The following is a 20006-nucleotide window of genomic DNA, read 5'->3' as shown; positions in this document are numbered from 1 at the left end:
GCCTTCGGCGAGAGGCGCGGAAAATAAATCTTGCTGAGCCACGCCGCCGTTTTTATGTTTTAATTTTGCTTCATGGAACCTTCACCGTTAAGAGAACATCACGAGGTTTAAACAAGCGTTATTAAAGTCTCATCGAAACGTTAAAAATGCATGTGGTTTAAAAAATCCCTATTACGTGACTTATCCCAAATCGCCAAAAAATTATAAGTGAAATTCCCTCAGAGCCAAATCTGACAAATTCTTTAGACATTTGATTAACTGGAAAGACATCTTAGGACTTTTTTTTTTTTTCTCTCCGAGCCGTGTGTTGCTTATGGTAATTCAAACACACCAACATTTGTAACGCAGAAGTCACACTACAGACAGAATAAGTTATTTTATTACAAGATATATAGAACATATTTTTCTCTATTTGCAATCTTATTTCAGCAGTTCTGCAGTGCAAGTACCACCACATCACAGGGTAGAAAATACCCAAGTCATGACGTTAGGATATGTGAATGAAATAAACTCAAATTATCAAAATTACAAAACAGAACTTGAAAGTATCTACAGTACTTATGATATAAATAGTGCAAATTATATATCTACAGCATAAGTATTTAGAGTATAAAAAACTTTTCGGAATAGCTTTTTAAAGAAGGTAGTCAGCAGGAACTGGTCAGCATGACAACATGAAGGATTTTAAAACCGCATACAACACTTATTTTTTCAAGAAGAACTGTCGAGCTTCTTCCCAGGACTGGCGGGGGAATCTGTTGGACAGCTCAAGATAATCTTGAGAATTGAAAAATTTTTCTGTTGAAGATAGAACATAAAATTAGCAAGTTATTCCCTCTTCAGATAAGATGGCAATAAAACAAGAATAATGAACGCGCACAGCCAATTTGATATACTTCAAGTCATTACTCCCCACACCCTCAAAAACTTCTCAAATCACGGGGTGACACTTCTGTGGAGCTACAGACATCAAGGTTTGGCTTTAAAAATGGGGGCAGAGGGCTCTGATGAGCAACGGCTTAGATTTCTAAGCTTTTGGATCAGGCTCTCTGCTTTACGCATCGGAACGTTACACGTCTTTACATATTTTATGTTCTTGGACCCACCAGGGACCAATTCAGCCTCATTTGAGTTTGGGCAGCCTCAGCGGCGCTCGCTCTGCTTAGCAGCTTCTTTTTCCACAAAGGGCTGTGGAGGAGTTTTGCTCCCTGATTCCCCCAAAGCTCACAGCATGATTACAAACGCAGCTTTTACTCCTACAAGTACTGCTGGTGACGTGAACAGGACTACAGATGCGTGCGCAGGTTTGCAGGGCCCGACCCTGCGAGCAGCTTGCTGCAGCCCAGCACCCAACAGCCAACTGCGTGCTTTCAAGTTTTATTCCGAGCAACGTTATTGTTCCCATTTGTTTTTTGGGGACACCATCCTTCACATTCAAGTGATACAATGGACAAAAATAATCCTGCTTACACTATTATTAAGTCAGCTTTTTTTCCAACTGGAGAATGTTTAGAAATCACACTCACATGTCACCACATAGTCATCTTTGTTTAAAAGTTCATCCAGTTTGAATAGTGGAAATAAAAAGCAGTTTTCCACTTGGATTTTAGATGTTTCTCAAGCAGATTCTTATGCAAACACAATCCTGGAAAGTTTGTGCTGCAGACACTGCACGAGACCACACTAACGAGGTATAAAGCTGACACTAAATGTCTCCATAAAGTTATGTTAATTTTATATTTTAGAATTTATTTTTAAATACAAAGCAGATGATTTAGACCTAGACCTGCTCATCTTCTGCCAAATGTTCGGCAAAATGGCGGTGGATTTCTGCTTGCTATTAGGGAGAAATGACTGTCCGAGCAACGTAGTTCAAGCAAAATATGGGCGACTCAATACCAGATTCCCATCAACACACTTGAATTTCAGACGTATTTAACAAGTAATAGCCATCATAGCTGGGAATCTTTCAGATGTTTAGCATAAAGAGATAAACTACATTTTACACAATATTTACAACAACTGAGGGGGGAAAAAAAATCACAAGTCTTCTGCAAACTAACAAACTTTATAGGATAATTACAGGACAGTATTTTACTAATTTTTGCACACACACACACCACCCCCCCCCCCCCCTGGCTGTATGGCTTCTGCAACCTAAAACTTTTGAAGGTAGCCTTTGTGACAGCTAATTAAATGTGTGTATGTACAGTATCACATTTTAAGACAATGATACCACATAGCATTTAATAAAGATTAACAGTCTGAACTCCTGATACGACGAGCAGCAGACTGGAAGATACATACGTATGTTTAAGTCAGAATGTAAGCCAAACAAACTGTAAAATCATGTTGCAATTTACTACATTTCTTTCATTGTGATGCTGATTCAAAAAAATTTAAATCACAGTAAAATAAGAGTATCTACGCATTTTGTTATGCAGTTGCTACTCCTTTACATTTCACTGGAGACGTACCCCTTTGCTGAGATAACTGATTATCCATTTGGCCTGAACTCTGTGCAAAATCCTACAGGGGAAGAAAAAAACAACAAAACAAAACGGCATCAGGTTTTCAGATCTTACATCTGAGGACTAAAACCAATGTTTTTAATTCTTCACAGTCACTCAAAAATACTAATACTTTATGAAATCTGTAAATTAACAAACTCCGGCTTGTTTGCTACATATCATAACAGATTACTGCCAGCATTTAAATTCTGTAATACAGAGTGGATTTTTATACATTTATACTTTTTTGAAAAAAATACACTTTTAATACACAACAGAAAAACCAAGATTTTAATACCTTCTTAGGAAATTGTTATCATGATTTTTAATTTAAGAGAACATTTACTCTTGCTGTGTTTCTTTAAAATAAACGGTGGTTTAGAGTTATGTTCCTGACTCCAAATACACTCCTCCACAATTCTTGTATCACCCCAATTTCACCAGCTGTGCTTCCCGGCGACCCGGGGGCCTGCGGTCCTGAGAGTAAGTGAAGTTCTTGCACAGAGGTGACAGAGGCTGCAGCCAGCTGGGGAACCAGCTGAGGTGCCGCCAGTCTGTGCCCGACGCGAGGTGCGATCCCTGCGGCTATCGGACAGGACGCTGCGTCCTGGGGAGCCAGCAAGGGTACGACTTTGCTCACAACAGCGCAGGACTAAGCAAGTCAGCTGCCCCTGTAGCGAGAGGGCTTTCAGCATCCTATCTTGTTCAAGTGTTCACGGAGCAGGGAGGGTATTCTTTGACCTAAGAGATACAATTTAGCATATCATGGACACTCCTACATGTTTTTTAATTGTTTCGGCACATCTAGAAACAGAAGTAACAAAAATAAAAAGATGATGCAAACTTCAGATGATGGAAATAAATCTGTTGGTAGGGAGGTATAACACGGGTCATTGTAAAATCCAGCAATCATTTTCCTTTGATTTACGCTGCACATATTTACACACTGTATTTAAGTGTTATATTCGTACACACCACCAAACTTTTACGTAAACAGGACTTCTTTTTGCATTCCCTGGCACAGGAAGAATCTCATTTTCTAGTCAGAGGGAAACATTTTACAGTCTTTCCCAAACCTTCCACTGAAGCAAATGAGAGATTTGCTTGACAAACAGCAGCGAGTTGAAATAAAAGTACAGAGGCAAGTCTCTTCTGTGTGTGCGGGTCTCTGAGCATTCCTTGGCTCCTTTCAGAATTGTTCTCTGTGTGTGTGCAACATCTAGGATTAGATTTTAAAATGGGTAAAATACCGAAGTACCAGTGAAGTCAGCAAAGACATAACACTTTACAGCTCACAAAGATCTTCCATATTTTAATGTAACACCTTTTTTTTAAAAGCCTTGCAAGAATAGTATGTGAACTTGGCATCTGAGACATACCTCTAATTGGAAATAAAATTAATAACGTTGACCCTTGTAAATATACTTACGGTTTGCTGTAGCTACTGGGGATTTAAATCCCCAATTAAAATTAAGAAATTAAGGTAAGTAACCTTAATTATTCATATAGGGAACACTCTTCTCCACTCTCATGTTTTCTGGCTGAAAGAAAACAAACTAAACTTGCTGCACTTATTCGTAATGCTTAAATTATTTTTTGCCACTGCAACTTCTATACTGAGATCTGTCGTTTCACTACAAGGAAGTCAATGTCAAAGATGAATTAAAGCTTTGTATTTAACCAGAAGTTCATTACTATATGGCAAATTCTTATAATACCAAGTTCCAAACTTTTTTTTTTTAAACTGCTATGCAATTATTTTATCATTAGATGGATAAAAAAATAGATGCACTCAGAAGTCTGATGTTATGCGAAGACTTTTAGTAAGTATTTAGTTCTTGTGCCTTCTTTCCCAAATCTGTGTAGCCTACCCTCAGACTAGCTGTAAGGCATTAGGAAAAAGAGTTTGACTAACATTTCTGTATCAACAACAGCAACTTTCAGGTGACTGATACAAAGTTACTGGACTCTTAAAAGTATATTATTTTTTAATAGTAGGGTGTTTATGAAAATGGCATTTATTCATTGGAAACAGTCAATAAAATGTATGGAAAACATGAGGCATACATAAAGCACAGCATATAAATTTAGACAAAGGGAAAAAAAATGCTGTAAATCCTTATTCAAAACAGTATTCGTAATGACCTCAGTGGCTTACTGTCAAAAATAAAGATTGCAAGATTAGACCAGTAACATATGTTCTGTGTACTTTCTGCATACAATATATACACTTCTGTTCAGTTCTCTCTGTAAATCTATTGTACACAGTATACAATTGTACATTTGTATGTAAACACATTAATATACCAATTTCAGATATGCTGTATATGCAGTAGTTTTTAAAAAATAAATATTTTAAGAATTGTCTTGTAACAGCAGGATCTGCATCAAAACTTCCCAGCACGTCCAATAACTTTAATGAAAACAGGATTCTGCGTGTGACAGCAAGAACCTGAACTACTCGGTAACCTTTCAGCGTTGTAAAATGCCTCAAGTACAGGCATAATCTGTGGTTTGAAAAGAGCTGCAGAGAATCTTGAAGTACTTCAATGCTGTTTACTTGTTTTACTTAAGTGAAATGACTTCCATATACACAGTAAAGACGAGAAAAACTGTTGCAGTTACCCTGCACACCGCTGTCATGTTACTGCAATAGCTACCTGAATGAATGTGGCGAGTAAAACACAACTCATCTCCTGCTCCAGGATGATCTTGTTCTGAGGGTTATTGTAACAAGCAGCTATTAGCGAAGGGAAGAGCACTTTGATTAAACGAGGGTCACTGAAATACTGGAAAGGCAACTGGCATAGTTTTTGTAGCACCGTGGGGTGACGGCCAGATTGTACAATGATCTGAAAACACAAACATAAGAAAATTAAAACACGTGATCTATCTGTTCTTCTCTTCCTGTTAACCACCAAGGGTGTTGAAGTCATGCTAAAAAAATGAGCATGGCTGAGGAGTAAACACTAAAAATAAAGCTTATAACATTTAGTCCAAGTCATTTCCGTTTTAGTGTACAAGTATTATTGTTACTGTAGATGAATACAAAGAATGTAAGGCTGTGAAACTTCTTTCTTCTGTATCACCCAGAACCACAGTAAGTAAATGAGAAGGGGATTAATCTGCAGATTACAATAAAATAGAAAATCTAATACCTTCATTCAAAAGACAAAGAATTATAGCGAAGGGACTATTTTAAGTTAGGGCTACGAAACAAAAACCTTCAACCCCTGCCATTTAAACACAGTAAGCATGTCTTCAGGGAAAAAAAAAAAAAGAGAGAGATCACCAGGACTGTAAAAACCCTCCTGAAGCTCGATCATCCTTTACTAGAGTGCTCTCTGGCAATTAAGAGAGGACTCTGTTTCATGGTAGATGTCTGCCACGCATTCTCAGGCACCAAAAAGAAAAGGTGATTGTAAGCTGCACAGCAAGGAGTTTCAGTAAGTAGAGACGCAGAAAGATCCTCCCATCTGTATTTCTTATCTCAGTTTCTATCAGTGCCATTGACTCTAAAAGGAGAATTGTTTAGATAAATGGGACTGTTGTCATGAAGCAGGCTAAGTTTACAACTGTGTACATCTGAAGAAATAAGGCAATGCTATTACTGGTCTCCTGCAAAGGAATCTTTCCAACTTATTTGATATTCTTATAAAGTCTTTGTGATAAACTAAAAAATGCCAAAATAGGATCTGTTCCAAGTAACCTTGATTAGACAATTACAATATGAAAGAGCTGTTTGACCCAAAGTTGGCTTTTCGGCATAGGAGGAAGCTCCTATAAGGTTAGAACACTGTAAAACTTAGGGTCATGACTGTAAATTGTACTTGGAAAAACACAATTTTACAGGTACACACCCAGACAAGACTGCATTCAAATTAAAACCAGAAGGACAGAAAGAAGCAGTTGAGACCACAGGAACATAAATTACAGGGATTTACAAGTTTTCAAAGCACTTTTAACAATACCTTCAGAGCACACTCTCAGTTGATAATGCAGTTTAGTTTAAAAACAAGATCAACAAAGTAACAATTTGTATTTTTTTCAGTTCGCCAGCCAAAAAGACATTGAAACCCCCTCAAAATACTGGTAGAAACGTCTTAATTCCCTTAAAGAGAGAAGGTATTTTTAAAAGACAGCCAAATACGTGACACTGTTTTGAGGAAAATATCACTGAAGCATTTGGATGATTCTAAACTTCACTATCATCTACCACCCTGTAAGCAAGACGGTGCCTTTGAGTTTGTGATTAGTTTGAATTTTAAATTAACTGGAGTGCTTATTATATAAATCTATGTTTTTCTGTGGTAAATTCTACAATCAGAAAAGTACTTAAAATCAGTCATGACTCTACTACAATCACTACAATTGGTATTTCTGATCCAGGACAGAACAAGAGCCCTCAGATTTCTTTTTAATGGCAACTGTACACTTGATGAACATGCAGAGGAAAATAAGTTTTTGTGACTTTTAATTTTTCATTTCATCCTTTGCTTCCTTTACCTCTTCTAAAAATGCCATGGATAATTAATGAACTCTTGACAAACTAACAGTGCAGATACCCAAATAGCTTCCATGGAATTATTATTTCATAGTCTTTTTCTTTTCAACATTTTTACTGCTATGATGTTATCAACATTAAAGGTAGGAAGATAATATACTATTGTTTTAATCTTGTATTTATCACATGTGGAATCAATTTAATGATTTCAGCTCATTCTACTAACGCAGCTACTAAACCTGATACACTGTGTTATGTAGTCTGAAAAGTAAGAGTCACGCCTTACTGGAAAAAAACCCAAACAAATAAACCTTCTATCAGAGCACATATTCCTTGTTTCACTGTCAACTGGTGGAGAAAGTGAAGTCCAGCACTTGACTTAGCAGATGAGCAAAGAAGAAAAATTAAAACCTTGCCCATGACTTCTTTATGATGGAAAAAGACTTCTCATTACTTTTTTTTTTTTTTTTTTTTTTTTTTTCACTCGGCTTAATGATCCCAGGCAGTTTTGCAGGCCTGCAATACTCATCTTACAAAATGCTCTAATATGAGATACAAACTTCTTACTGAAATCCAGTGCAGAAAACTTGCTTTTCCTCCTGTCACATACTGCAATCCAAACACATTTACCTAGAATTACCTTTTCTTGTTGTTCTCTCTCTAGCCCGAAATTCAGATATGCCTGTCAAATGTAACAAGATCCTAATTAAATCACCACATTTCTGTACAGCCAAGTATTCAAGCACCTGCTTGACTTCAGATATGTGCCTAGGTTCCATTAATATTTGCTTGTGGTTTTCTTTCTTTGAATGGAGACCTATCAAATTAGTGTAAAATACATTTTTTTTTTTTTTTTTAAATCCAGATCAGGTAACTCAGATGAATGTTTTCTATATTTCATTAAAAATTTTTTTGCTTACTCTCAGAATTTATAGATATTCCTACAACTTTATTGGTTTTGCCTCTGCTTAGCTTAAATAAATTCCAAATAAGATGCACCTGCTTAGCTTAGCCTATTTGTGGCCCAACACACATTAGAATAAACCTCTGAAGACCCAAACTACACACAGGTAAGAGATGCAGCAAATGCATTTCTCAAGTGCTATTTCATGATGAATTCATGAAGATTTGCTCTGTGCTACCACCCAAACTCAAGACCCTGATACATTTCAGAGGTGGAGCCCCTGCTACAGAGCATGGTGATGTGATTCAGGCTTAGCACACCAGAAAGCACTGGCCAGTGGCACTGTCTGCTCTCAACATAAAAGCCTGCTGAAAATGAGAGGCTACAGCATCTTCAATCCTTTACTGTGCTGAACTGAAGCAACAGCTACACCACCTAAGCTGATGGTTAGCAAGGCTGCACAACATATGCCACTGATATCCAACTTAGTTTACTTTTAACCTTTGCTAAAAGTCACCTTTAAGAATACAATTTTCCCTGGCTTGGTCTCTGAAATTCCAGCTTTCCCATACCACAAACACTGCATTTACTGAATCCACACTAGCTGACTGTCCAGCACAATGACTAATGCGATGACCTGTGGGAACTTTTTACTGAGCGACACTTTTCAAGGTTGCCTATCAGTTATCTTCTGTCACTCCCACCAGTTTATAGCCTTCTGCAGGTCCTGCTAATTTGCTTAATCTCCAATAGCCAGAGGGTCAGGCACTCTCTTCTGCCCTACCAAGCAATCCATGCTCCCGTGTGACTCTTTGGAAAGTGCACTCTGCACTCGCAAGCGCAATAACCATCCTGATCCACTGCATCAGTATTTCTGAAGTTTATCACTTAGGAAAGCATGATTCATCATTTCTAAAGTCTCTAGATGGAATCAATTTTTTCCTGAAGTCTACTTGGGCCAATATTCACTATATAGTATACTGCTTGTCCATTTGCTGCAATTCTTCTAGCTCTGAAAGTCTGAAGCAGTATAAAAGTCAGTCTTTCAAAACAGACTATAATGACAAAAGCCAGCAATATGCCACACAGCACTTGAGCAATAAAAAAGGACAATCAATCAGAAAAATTAAAGGCTCCTTGTGGTATGGAACAATAATAAAGTTGTGAGGGGAACTCATCATTTTCCTGGGAGATAAGGCTTTCCCTGTCACTTAGGTAGGATGTCTGGCTACAGAACTGAGGTGATTGCTAGGAGGATATTCCATCCTGGATTCCACAGTTCTTCCTTGTATTCCTACCAGGACTGCTCCAGCAGCCTTCCTCTCCTGCCACTGCTTCCTGGCACCCTGCAAAGAGGATCTTCCTGGGACTGAAGGCCTTTGCTAGGGAACTAATAAACCATATGGACCCAAATAACTTGAGTACGATTTTACTCTGAGTAGCAAAGGGAATATTGCTGCTCATTTTATTTTTCCGTGAAGTAAGAAGGGCCCCAAAAAAACTTTCTGATGATCCTGCAGGAACACAAAAATGCAACTCCTTTCTTTGCTTGCAAGGGCAGGGAGATAACTGCTGGCATACACAGGGGCAATCTTCACATGAGAACTAGGCAAGGGAGAGATGTTTTGGTGAACACCTCCTGATTCTCTTTACATACTGTATATACATATGTTTGTCTTTCACTTAGTCTTTCTCTATATTCCTTTTATCATGAATGAAAAAAAAAATTACTTTAAAATGCATATGTATGAATTTTTGTCAAAGCAGGGTAATAAAATCTTTGTAACTAATAGGAGCCAGACCTGTTGAGTGATACAACAATGCTACAGAATATATCAGCAGTTACATGTCAAAACAGAACTAAAATCTTACCAAGTCAGTGATTAATTTTACAAGAAAATTAAAGTAAGAATCCCCTAGTCTTTGAAACTATATCTTCCTAATCAGGTAACCGAGTTTATAAGCATCTTGTAAGTAACAAATAGGATTTTCACTGAGAAAATTAAAATGTCAGCCAGAGAGTTGAAGAGTATATCTGTATGTAAAATACTCAAAAAATATTATCCAAATTGAACTCATAATTTATATATTCATATCATTCATATATTCCTATGTCCTAACTAGACATGTCATGTAGATGCATGCTACTAATTTTTCAAGAACTAGTAGTTCAATTAAATTGCCTTGAGAAGATTTACTTTTTTTTTAAACTATGGAGTAGCATTTTTTCTGACAATCTAAACTTCTGTTTCCAAGTTGTAATTGCACACATTTTACATATGTAAAGCATTTTAAAAAAGAAACTAAGTGAATTTAAAACTTTGCCTGCAACCTTCCAGAGATTTAAAGAAGATTATGATCACAGATTATTTTTCAATGGTTCTGTGCATGTATGTTAAATATTGTCAGATATTTTATTACAAGTAACAAAAAAAAAAAGGTTCAGTCTCAGACCAAGAACTTTTCCACTCCTTGTGTACTATGGTGATTACTGCAGAGTGGAAGTGCTGATTTGTAGAGCAGTATTTAGTCTGCTTCTACTGATGGATTTAGGTTTGGTTTTCTTGTTTTACTTGGACATTTGCAGCTCTGGGAAGGCATCATTCATGTCAGTTATTTCTGTCCATACATACAATAAAAACACTGGAATTATCTTTCAAAGAGGCTAATTAATTTTCTGGTTAGGAAGAAAAGTCCAGCAGCAAACTTTTTGTCTATGCAAAGGCAAAATAAAGAACTGAGAAGTGACTGTTCAATTGATTTAGAAAGCCAGGTTCTCAATGAACTAAACTGTGCTAGACCAGAGAACTGAAATATTATAAATCAATTATTACCATTTACTGAAGATTATCAATACATTTAGAAAGCAACAAGACATTCATAATGTGTCTAAATGACAATAATATTTACCATTCTATTCAATTATTTCTTCAAAGGTTGCTTCCCCCTGAGTTATAATTAAAAAAATCTCATCACAGCATTCTAGGTTAGAAATGAGTTGGTTTAAGCCTGGCAAGAAGCTGTTCTCCTCCAAAGAGTTAGATGGTGGTCAGGTTATCAAGTCCAAGCCTAAGCCCACACAGGGTATGTTTTTACTTGGTGAAAGCATCTTCCCTAGCTATCAAAGGAAGTTGCTAAGCAAGACAGTGCATTTGCAACCAGATATTTGCCACATCCATTCTGGCATGGCAAACAACGCTGCCAACAATCTTCCATTGTTCCAGGGTCCTTTAAGTCCAGGGCTGGGGAGACACAGGCAGTGCTGGCTCTTGGAGACCTATGGGGTATACATGAGAGCTCTCAGCCCCAGGCTAACTCAGGAACAGGAACGCAGGCTTCCTTCAATTATTATTTCATTTTTGGGAGACTTGCTGAAGACTTTTCACAAACATAACTGGAAGACATGTTAACTTCACCATATTGTTTGCTTATTATTTTTCTATTCCTTTTGCTATATCTTAACATTATGTCACGGTTTATGCTGTTAAAATACGCAACATAAAAATGCTGAAACTTTGGAAGCAAATGCATTGCTGGCATCAATGGCACTGCTAGGGCACAGCCACCATAAATGAGACCTGCAGGGGCAGAGGGGTGTCCAGCTAAGAAGGTAGAGACAATGTCCAGCAACTCTCAGCTGCCATCTGAGCATCAGGAACTGCACATATGCTGCCAGGTCTCCCCAGCAGCAGAGGAATGCTTGAGTGGCATCACTGCAGCAAGAAAATAATGTGACTTATGGGTGCTTTCTGTAGCTTATCAGCTTCTTTCATCCACAGAATAAAGTAAAAAATGTTTCTTGATGCTTTAAGACAACAGAGAAAAGAGGAAGATTGTCAAGGAGAGAACTGAAATCTGTAGCCACAAAAAACTCTAATGTCAACATTTGAACAAAACCTTACAAGTCATTTAAGTGCACCACTCTCACATGACAACTCTGTATGACAATGCTGTGTTCTTATCACTCTACAGTCAGGCTGGCGTTTTTTAGTAATTTTGGCCAAGTATTAGAACTTGCAGGTCTTTTATCAAATGAAAAGTGAGACAAAATTATACTAACATGAAGTAGATAAAGGAAAACTGAGCTGAATCATCGTTTTGCAAAGTTTAAAACCTTCTGAAGCAAAACCTCAGCTTTTGGAGAGAAAAAACTCCCAATGAAATTGTGTATTCCAAAGGTACTTAGAAACAAATACAGTCATTATCACTGTGAGCTGAATTGACTTTCTAGAAAAACATCCTTCTCAATAGAATTTCCTTTTGTTTTTATGAAACTATGCATTAAAATGTGCTCTTCTACTTGACTGTGCTCTTCTTCTATAATGTATTTCATGTTCAGATGCAATTTTCTTAGAACTCAGACTAAAAAGCTAATGGTTCTCTAAGGGGCACTCCTTGCCTTTTCCACTATCTCGTATGACCTGCGGTTCCCAACTTGAACATGACCATTATTAACATTTGGATCTTAAAATTGCACTGTTGGTATGGGAACTCTTAATGTTTCTTTTCTATTTATTTATAATTTATATAAATGTCAATTCTAATTTGTACAAACAACTAATAACTTTATTGAACAGGAACTGTGCATCTAATCTCTGTAACTACAGTATTCCATCAAACAGTTAAATCCTTTTGTCTGATGTCAGGTTATTTATAACTTTGTAAAAGAAGTAAGTCTTTATACTAGTAGTCCAGAGGTTCTCTTCAAAGTTAGATGTGCATTATTTCTTTGCTTCTATATAAACAGATCTCATACTGCTAGTATTTAATCAGCAGAATATGTCACCACTTAGGCTCTTCTGTTTTAAGGTCAAGCTCTTTTCTTTCCATTTTGCAAACTCCACTATTGGCAAGGGTCTGAGCAAAGAATGTTCTAAATTCTTCCTAACATTTATCAGGAATCAGAGTGCCATTTACACGGAAAAACAATGTTCCAGACTGCTACATTCAAATTTCAAAATAAGAATTTTGTCTATTTGAAAAATTCCATTGTTTATTTTCTTAACATCCTATGTAAGCTTTCAGAGAGAAGATAACAAAGTTCAAAAATAACATTAGTCTTCCTATAAACCACATTATGAGCATTGTCCTTTTAGAGCTAGCCTTATGGTTTAAGCACACAGATTCATTGGTGCTCTGTATATACGTAGCAAAGAAAAAAAATATCTAAGCAGTTTTTGTGTAATCATCTTAAGCCATCTGAGCATTTAGGATAGGACAGTGGCAAATACAAGCACAGTGATGCAGTAAAGATGTATAAATGTTTATCGAAAGTGACGCTAGTAGGAAAACTAGATAAGAAGTTCTTTATACAAAACTCTTGAAAAAATGTCACCCAAATGACAACTAATAAGCTACCTTAGTTAGAAGATAACAAATTAAGTGTATATAGATTAATCAATCAATAAACAATATTAAACAGATATTGTAAAAGATAAGGTCCATTACAGTGTGATGAAAGAAGAATGGAAACAATTCTAATACGCACTGAGGCTATCTGTGAATTTAACACATGCCCAGGCTACAGGATAAAACAGTAATCTAATGCCTGAACTAGAAAAGGGATTAAGGAAAAGCCTAACTTTAAAAATTATAGCAATTTAGCATTTAACATATTAACATAAAAATAAATGTTTAAACATGTGAGGTTGCTCTCATGCTTGATGTTAATCACATATTTAAGTCCCTTGTTAAACTGAAGGGTATCACTGCTTTCTAGAAAATGGTAAGCTTCATAGTTTCCAAAATAATGGAACACAAGATTTGTATGTTTAATTGTTGATCAAGTAATTTTTAATAAAAATTAATTAAATTAATAAATTAACAAATTATTATTATTTATTTTAATAACCCAGGGTATTATTATACATTAAACATACTGAGAAATACATATATTCTGTAAATTCAAATAAAAACCCCATCATGCCATGTCCCAAATCCTTAGGTATTGTTCTGAACACTGAAATTATTAGAATTAGCCCTTGTAGCCCTGCACTATTTTTGAAGAATCATCTTCACACCTAGATAACATCTCCAACTTTGATGATGTACCACTTGTAAATTTAAGCTGCAGCTTTGGGTGTGATTCTCTACTCATTTATACAGATGAAACCCAACTGATATGAATGAAGACTTCTTGGTTTAAAGGCTGGAGAAAAAACAGGACCTTAGTCAAGAGAAGTTCAGACAGATTACTGGCAGAGGTTTCTGCCATCATCCTTGAGAACATAGCTAGTTGGGGTCAAAATCCCCAGAAGGTGTGAGTAATTAAAATACTGGCATCTAAAAACCAAAATATTTTTGTGTCTCTCGGGAGTATTTTCTCTCTTCAAAAGCAAACATTTTCTGTCACTCTCCAAAACACTACCCACAAGCAGGCTATATAGTCTCAGAATTTTTATTACTAGTACATTTTGTCTTCTGGCTTCCACAATAAATGTAAAGGGTTTGTGAAAATATCTGATCATTAACTAAAGAGACTGTGAAACACTGAGCCATTGGACATGTTACAGAGCTGGCTGAGGAAAAGCTTCAAACAGAGAGCAAGAAAATGTACTTTTTCTGCCATGAAAAATGTGCTACAATTTATCCATTACTAATGGGAGAGGAAGATGAGCAAGATTTTCCATACTACTCACTTTGCAAGATTTAATGCATTTCGTCTTTATGTTTCAGTATCGCTTCAATCAAGTGTCACTTGAGCTAAACATGATGAAATGGGTTTGGGAGACTTCTTCGGGCCTCTTGCAAGCTCCCACCCTTAGAGCAGCATCCAAGTGCTCGAAACAACTGTCAACTGCCCAAGCCCAAAGCTGTGAAAGCAGAGCAGGCTGGCGTCCTCTCTGCATGGGGCCAGCGATGTTGGGGACAGTCACTGTGGGTCTGCAGAGACTTGGAAAACTTATAGTTTATGGGAGAAGTACAGGGAGTTCCCTCACACATGAGGCGAGACAGACAATAGCTCACAAGGCCTGATTAAATATTTGCAGGCTTTAGACTTTGTTTTAAATTTCTGTGTGAAATTTAGTTCTCATGAAACAGAGAGCGACAAGCTGGGTGGGAAGGATGCAGAGGGAAGGCAGGCGTTGTGCAAGCTTCGGCCTCCATCTCCACCAACGGATCTCCCATGGCCAAAGCCACTTCCAGGCCCAGGTTTTAGCTGAGAAGAAACTGCTTATTAAGCGGGATTAAGTCAAACTCTGTGGTGTTTTTTTGATGTGGACAAAGGTCCACTGGGGATTAAGCTGTGACTACCAATCTCTTTTTATTCCTGACCCAGGAATAAGATTAGAATGTTGCGCTCTGGAGGCGGCATTAGCCGATTGCTCTCCCTCTTCATCTCTAAACCTTAGTTATGGACTATATTTTAAGGTTGTTGAGAACTGGGAGCTGAGTTTATTTTTTTTCTGTTTACAGTTCAAGAATAAGACAACAAGATAAATCCAAGTGCATTCATTTCTTTCATTACACTCTTTCTTCCCCTCCTACAGGAATCAGCCAGTCGTCATGAACTGAAACTAAAGACACTTGATTTCATGCTCTTTGCTCATATTAAGTTACTTCCCCCACACCCTCTCAAAAAAAACCCCCACCTTATAAGATGCGATGCGTGAAATATGCAGTCCCATATGCTTCTGCTGTATTTTATTTGCTTGGTCATTCTTAAATAAAAAAAGTTCATCAGTAAGCTCAAATATCAACAAAGGTGTCTGACAAATTAGCTGAGAGGCATCCCCACTTTTCACCGACTGTCTAGATAGGAATGCAATCGTTTTTGAAGACATTGGTTCACTTAAGGGAATTTATGTGGTCTGAGTATGTAAGGCTGATAGAGAAAAAGCATACATTATAGATCTAATTTACTCCATTTTAACTTGGTCAGTTTAATCCTTGGGGGATTTTTCGTTCACAAGCTGAAGTGCTCCTAAATCGTAGTCAAGACTACAACTTCACATGAATCACTCACTTGCTGAAATCAGCTATTCCGAAAAATTTACCAGGCATATTTTTCGTTCAAACCTATAAAGCTTTAAAAGGCTGTGGGTTGGGTTTTTCTTTGAAAGGTTTAAGGAACTAAACCCACAATCTCAACATGAAATCCATACTCATAAAAATCTGTCCTCTGAAAAGGAACTAACAAAATCAGAATTAAGTGATTTCAGATACTATTTACTTACAAATATGGACATTAACTATACAGTAACTACCAATTGCTGAATCTTTACTCTTGTGTTCTATTTTCAAAAGCACCACCTACTAGATCAAAAAAGATCATTCCAGTCACTCCATAGCCCCGAAAGCAACATAAATAATGAAGGTTTAATGACAGCCTCTAGTAAACAACCCATATGGAAACTCTACATAACATTTTTATAACCATACTTCCAAGTTTTCCTGTCAAGTTCTGATTTTCACAATTTTTCCATTTTAGAAGTATTTTTCTTTCTTCACGCTAACACTGGAGGAAAACTGGCAACATACTGAAACTCGGTACGCACTAACACTGTCAAAAGCACAAAATAACTTCCCTACAGAAGGTAATTTTTAATCTAAGTGTCCCTTACAACCTAGCAGTACTTGTAACCACAGTTAGGATGTATGTCACAGACATATATATGTATGTGATATACGCATACTGTGGGATAAAGTATACTGCTATTTTATGACAGAATTAAGACTTGCCACATGAAAAAAATGCCAAAAATTAGAAAAATACAACTATAAGACAATCATTTAACAAAAAAGGGAAAAGACAATCTCAGGATGAAGCCTTTCTTAGGGACTATCTACCATGCTTTCTTTGTGCTGGGAATGAGTCATAAATTTCATGATCCTTTCAGAACTGTGCCTACCACACAATATTTTAATTTCTTTGAACATTATATTTATACCTGTGATACTGCTGTGTGTCATTTTATATTTTTAAGACAGGAGGAATTCCTCTCTCAAAATAATTCTGTAGTCTTACTGCTTCTTATTCCTTTAACAGGAGCTAGACGGTATGCCTGAAACGTATTTTGTGATACATTTTCCACATCTATACAGCAAGGATAAATTTCTAATAAGTGAATGATACTATTAAATCTAATTCCATGTGCTTCTATTTTCAACATATGAATTATTAGACATTAACATTTCAGTTATTTATAAGTTTACAGTAAGAGTAATGTTCTGTTCTTATGGACACAAGTGTCTAGGGATAAAAGGTTTGGAGTGACAGAGAAATAAGTGAGTTAGACTTATGCAACTGGAAGACAAACTTTGGGGGATGAAATCCTTTCTTCAAGGATACATAGTTAGTATATCCAAATTTTTCCAATTGCATTGTTTATTCTAACAGAAGTTTTTACTTCTATCTACAAACCATAATTTTATAATTAAGTTTTTCAAAGCTCTTTCACAGACATTTGATTTTGCAATCTAGTAATAATATGTTTTGGTTCAACAATTTAGAAGTATCCAGTTCCGTATTCTACAAATCCCGAAAGTGAGATTCTTCTAGAGCACTCTACACACAGTGTGTGTCAAAGACTAAAAGAACAAAAGCTATTTTTATTTAAATAAATGCATAGCAATACAAATGAACAATGCAACTTCTTTTGGAGCCTGTTAGGCAAGATTCCGAGTCTGAGGATCTGATTTGAGATGACTTTTCATATGAAAAATATTCACTAACTGCAATGAATATGGAAAGACTTTTATTCCCAATACAGCAATGTGAAAGAAGCCAAATCATCTGTCATTCATGTTAATTTAATTACGGGACCACATTCAATTATCCAATATAATATGCAAATGAAGTGAGTTGACAGAACATGCTAATTCTATTCATTATAATAATTAAATCAAACAATGAAAGGGAATAAAAATGTAATGAAATAGAAGGGTATTTTTAATTAACAAGAACATTTTAATTAGAAACTGTAATTCTATAGTCTGATATGGTTGGCTTACTGAAAGATTGGACATAATTTTTATTACACAGTTTAGTTTTACATGCCTATCCTTAAGTATCATGGGACCTGTTTTTGTATGTTAGTAGATTAAATGGTGGCCAAAAAAAGAGAATCAGTTTTCTTGATCATACTTCATGCAAAGCAGATGCCTAATAAAGCCGAATTCCACTGCGGCATGATTACAGAATTCCGTCTCGTGATACGTAGGCTGTCTAACTCTGTAGTAAACAAAAGTTCACGTGCCGATACAAAACTGAGCGAGCAGTTTAGGCTTGACTAATGATGCTGAAGCATTTAAAATATTAAAGAAACACTCCTTGCTTTTTGAAATTTTCAGTTTCATAACTGATTTATTTATTCAGTGACAGCAGCTGCCCTGAAAAACTTTTATGAATGTTAAAGCAAAGTAAGAAAAAAGGAAGGGAATATTACTAATATATTGTAAGTGGGCAGAGTCAGCAAGATCACAGTCTTTTTAAAATAAAGGGAGCAGGCACTATCAAAACACTTAGGAATGCATTCCTTAAAAATCCATTGTCTTCGTTGCTCCTCGATAGAATCATTTGGGCCTGGACCAAAAGCCAGCCGTGGAGAAAACGCTAACTGGGACCCCAGCCACTGTCTCTGCGTGTGTGCAGGACCCACCATGAGGCCCCCACCCCCCCTTATTTAGAGCTCCTGGAAACAGCAGTGAAATATGAGTCTCAAAGCTATACGAGAGAAAAGAACTTTCCTTTTTAATTTGCCACTCAACTAAATATAAAGACTTTTACAGATAGTGTAATAAAACCAGACAAACCTATATTACATTAAATGATTGGCATATGATGCTCTTGGAAGATTTTCTTCTATGAATGTGAAATATTTAGGAAATTGTCCTTTTATTATTTTGACTGCATAGTGGTAATAATTCACTTACTTAAATCACAGTACTACCACAGAAGGTCAATGTTGAGGTTGACAGGCTGTAAAATTTCCTTTTTAGAAATCTTTTTTTTTTTTTTTTTTTTTTTTTTTTTAAATAATTAATGCCTTCTTTTCTTTATTCCAGTAGCCATTTTGGATATTTATCTGTTGGTGTGGGTAGACAAAGGAACCACAGAAGGCACACCGAAAACTCCAAACAACTACTTGTTCTTTTTTTTGAGAGAGAGTTAAAACATACAGAGGTTTGTAATAAGGGATACAAATTTAGAGAGGAAGAGACTTATTTAAACTACAAACATTTCAAAACAAATGTACATTCAACTGCAAGAATAATGTGAATCTGTTTTGAAATACGTCAGCTATTGACTCCTTTAAAGTTTGTTGAAATACTAAATAAAAAGAGCTATCAGGCTGTATGGAAATTTGTTTTCATAGCTCAAGTCTGGTGTATCTATTTTTATTACAATGTTCTTTCCTTCCAGGAGTTCAAGCCTACTATTTGAAAGCTTTCACTGTGAGACCAATTTTTTATTTTTAGTAGGACTCTGCAGTGGATCAACAATGAAAGAAAAAATTGGAAACTCGTAACGTAATAAAAAATTAAATCGTAACTGAGTGAATAGAAAGCACTTCCCTTTTCACAAAAGGCATCGTTTCTTTACTGGGAGTCACAACACTAACAGCAGCTGAAAATAATGACTGTAAGCAATTTGTACTGCTTTGCCTAGTAGTAAAAGCAAAAATGCTTCCTTTTACTAAAAAAATCTTCCCCATGTTTTGGAAGTACCCCAGTGAGGAATGCTTCAGTTTTTCAAAATGTTTTTTTAAATAAAAAAACCCCAAACCAAAACGCCATTTCCCCAGTTAAAAACTTACTAATCAGGAATATCAGAAATTACATAAAAAGTTAAGCACGTCTTGACATCTCTTGAGATAGTACCACCGAAGCAAATGACCACAAAAGACTGCTTTTAGTGTATGAAAAGTACTAACACACCATTAGTTAGTAAACGTTGTTTAACCAAAGACCTAAACTTGACTCTCAGAGCTGCAGAAGCTACCTTTGAGTCTTGAAAACTGACTCAGTCGGGATAGACTAGTGATGGCACATGACCTCAACCCCAAGTGCACATGCTGAAGACTCCAAGACACTAAAAATCACCCGCTGGGAAGCATGCCTGCAGACAAATGCATTTTGCACATAC

The 20006-nt window shown here is 36.4% G+C and overlaps 2 protein-coding genes across 3 annotated transcripts in view; both read right to left on the bottom strand.

Moving 5' to 3' along the window:
• ETFA (electron transfer flavoprotein subunit alpha) overlaps positions 1-483 on the bottom strand; it is a 37633-nt gene extending 37150 nt beyond the window's left edge. The window contains exon 1 of the mRNA XM_026856013.1: positions 475-483. Coding sequence (XP_026711814.1) covers positions 475-483 — 9 coding nt within the window. The remainder of the gene's footprint in view (positions 1-474) is intronic.
• The window catches only part of SCAPER (S-phase cyclin A associated protein in the ER), a 167449-nt gene continuing 147488 nt past the window's right edge, over positions 46-20006 (bottom strand). For both annotated transcript variants that reach the window (XM_026856249.1, XM_026856250.1), the window contains exons 30-32: positions 5171-5362; positions 2478-2529; positions 46-798 (exon numbers count right to left, since the gene is read on the bottom strand). In XM_026856249.1, coding sequence (XP_026712050.1) covers positions 704-798; positions 2478-2529; positions 5171-5362 — 339 coding nt within the window. In that variant the 3' untranslated portion in view covers positions 46-703. The remainder of the gene's footprint in view (positions 799-2477; positions 2530-5170; positions 5363-20006) is intronic.

This window comes from Athene cunicularia (genome assembly GCF_003259725.1).
Source record: "Athene cunicularia isolate RWA chromosome 10 unlocalized genomic scaffold, athCun1 chr10_part1, whole genome shotgun sequence".
NCBI lineage: Eukaryota > Metazoa > Chordata > Aves > Strigiformes > Strigidae > Athene > Athene cunicularia.
The sequence above is the reverse complement of the archived record's forward strand: the minus strand, read 5'-3'. Positions and strand labels throughout refer to the sequence as shown.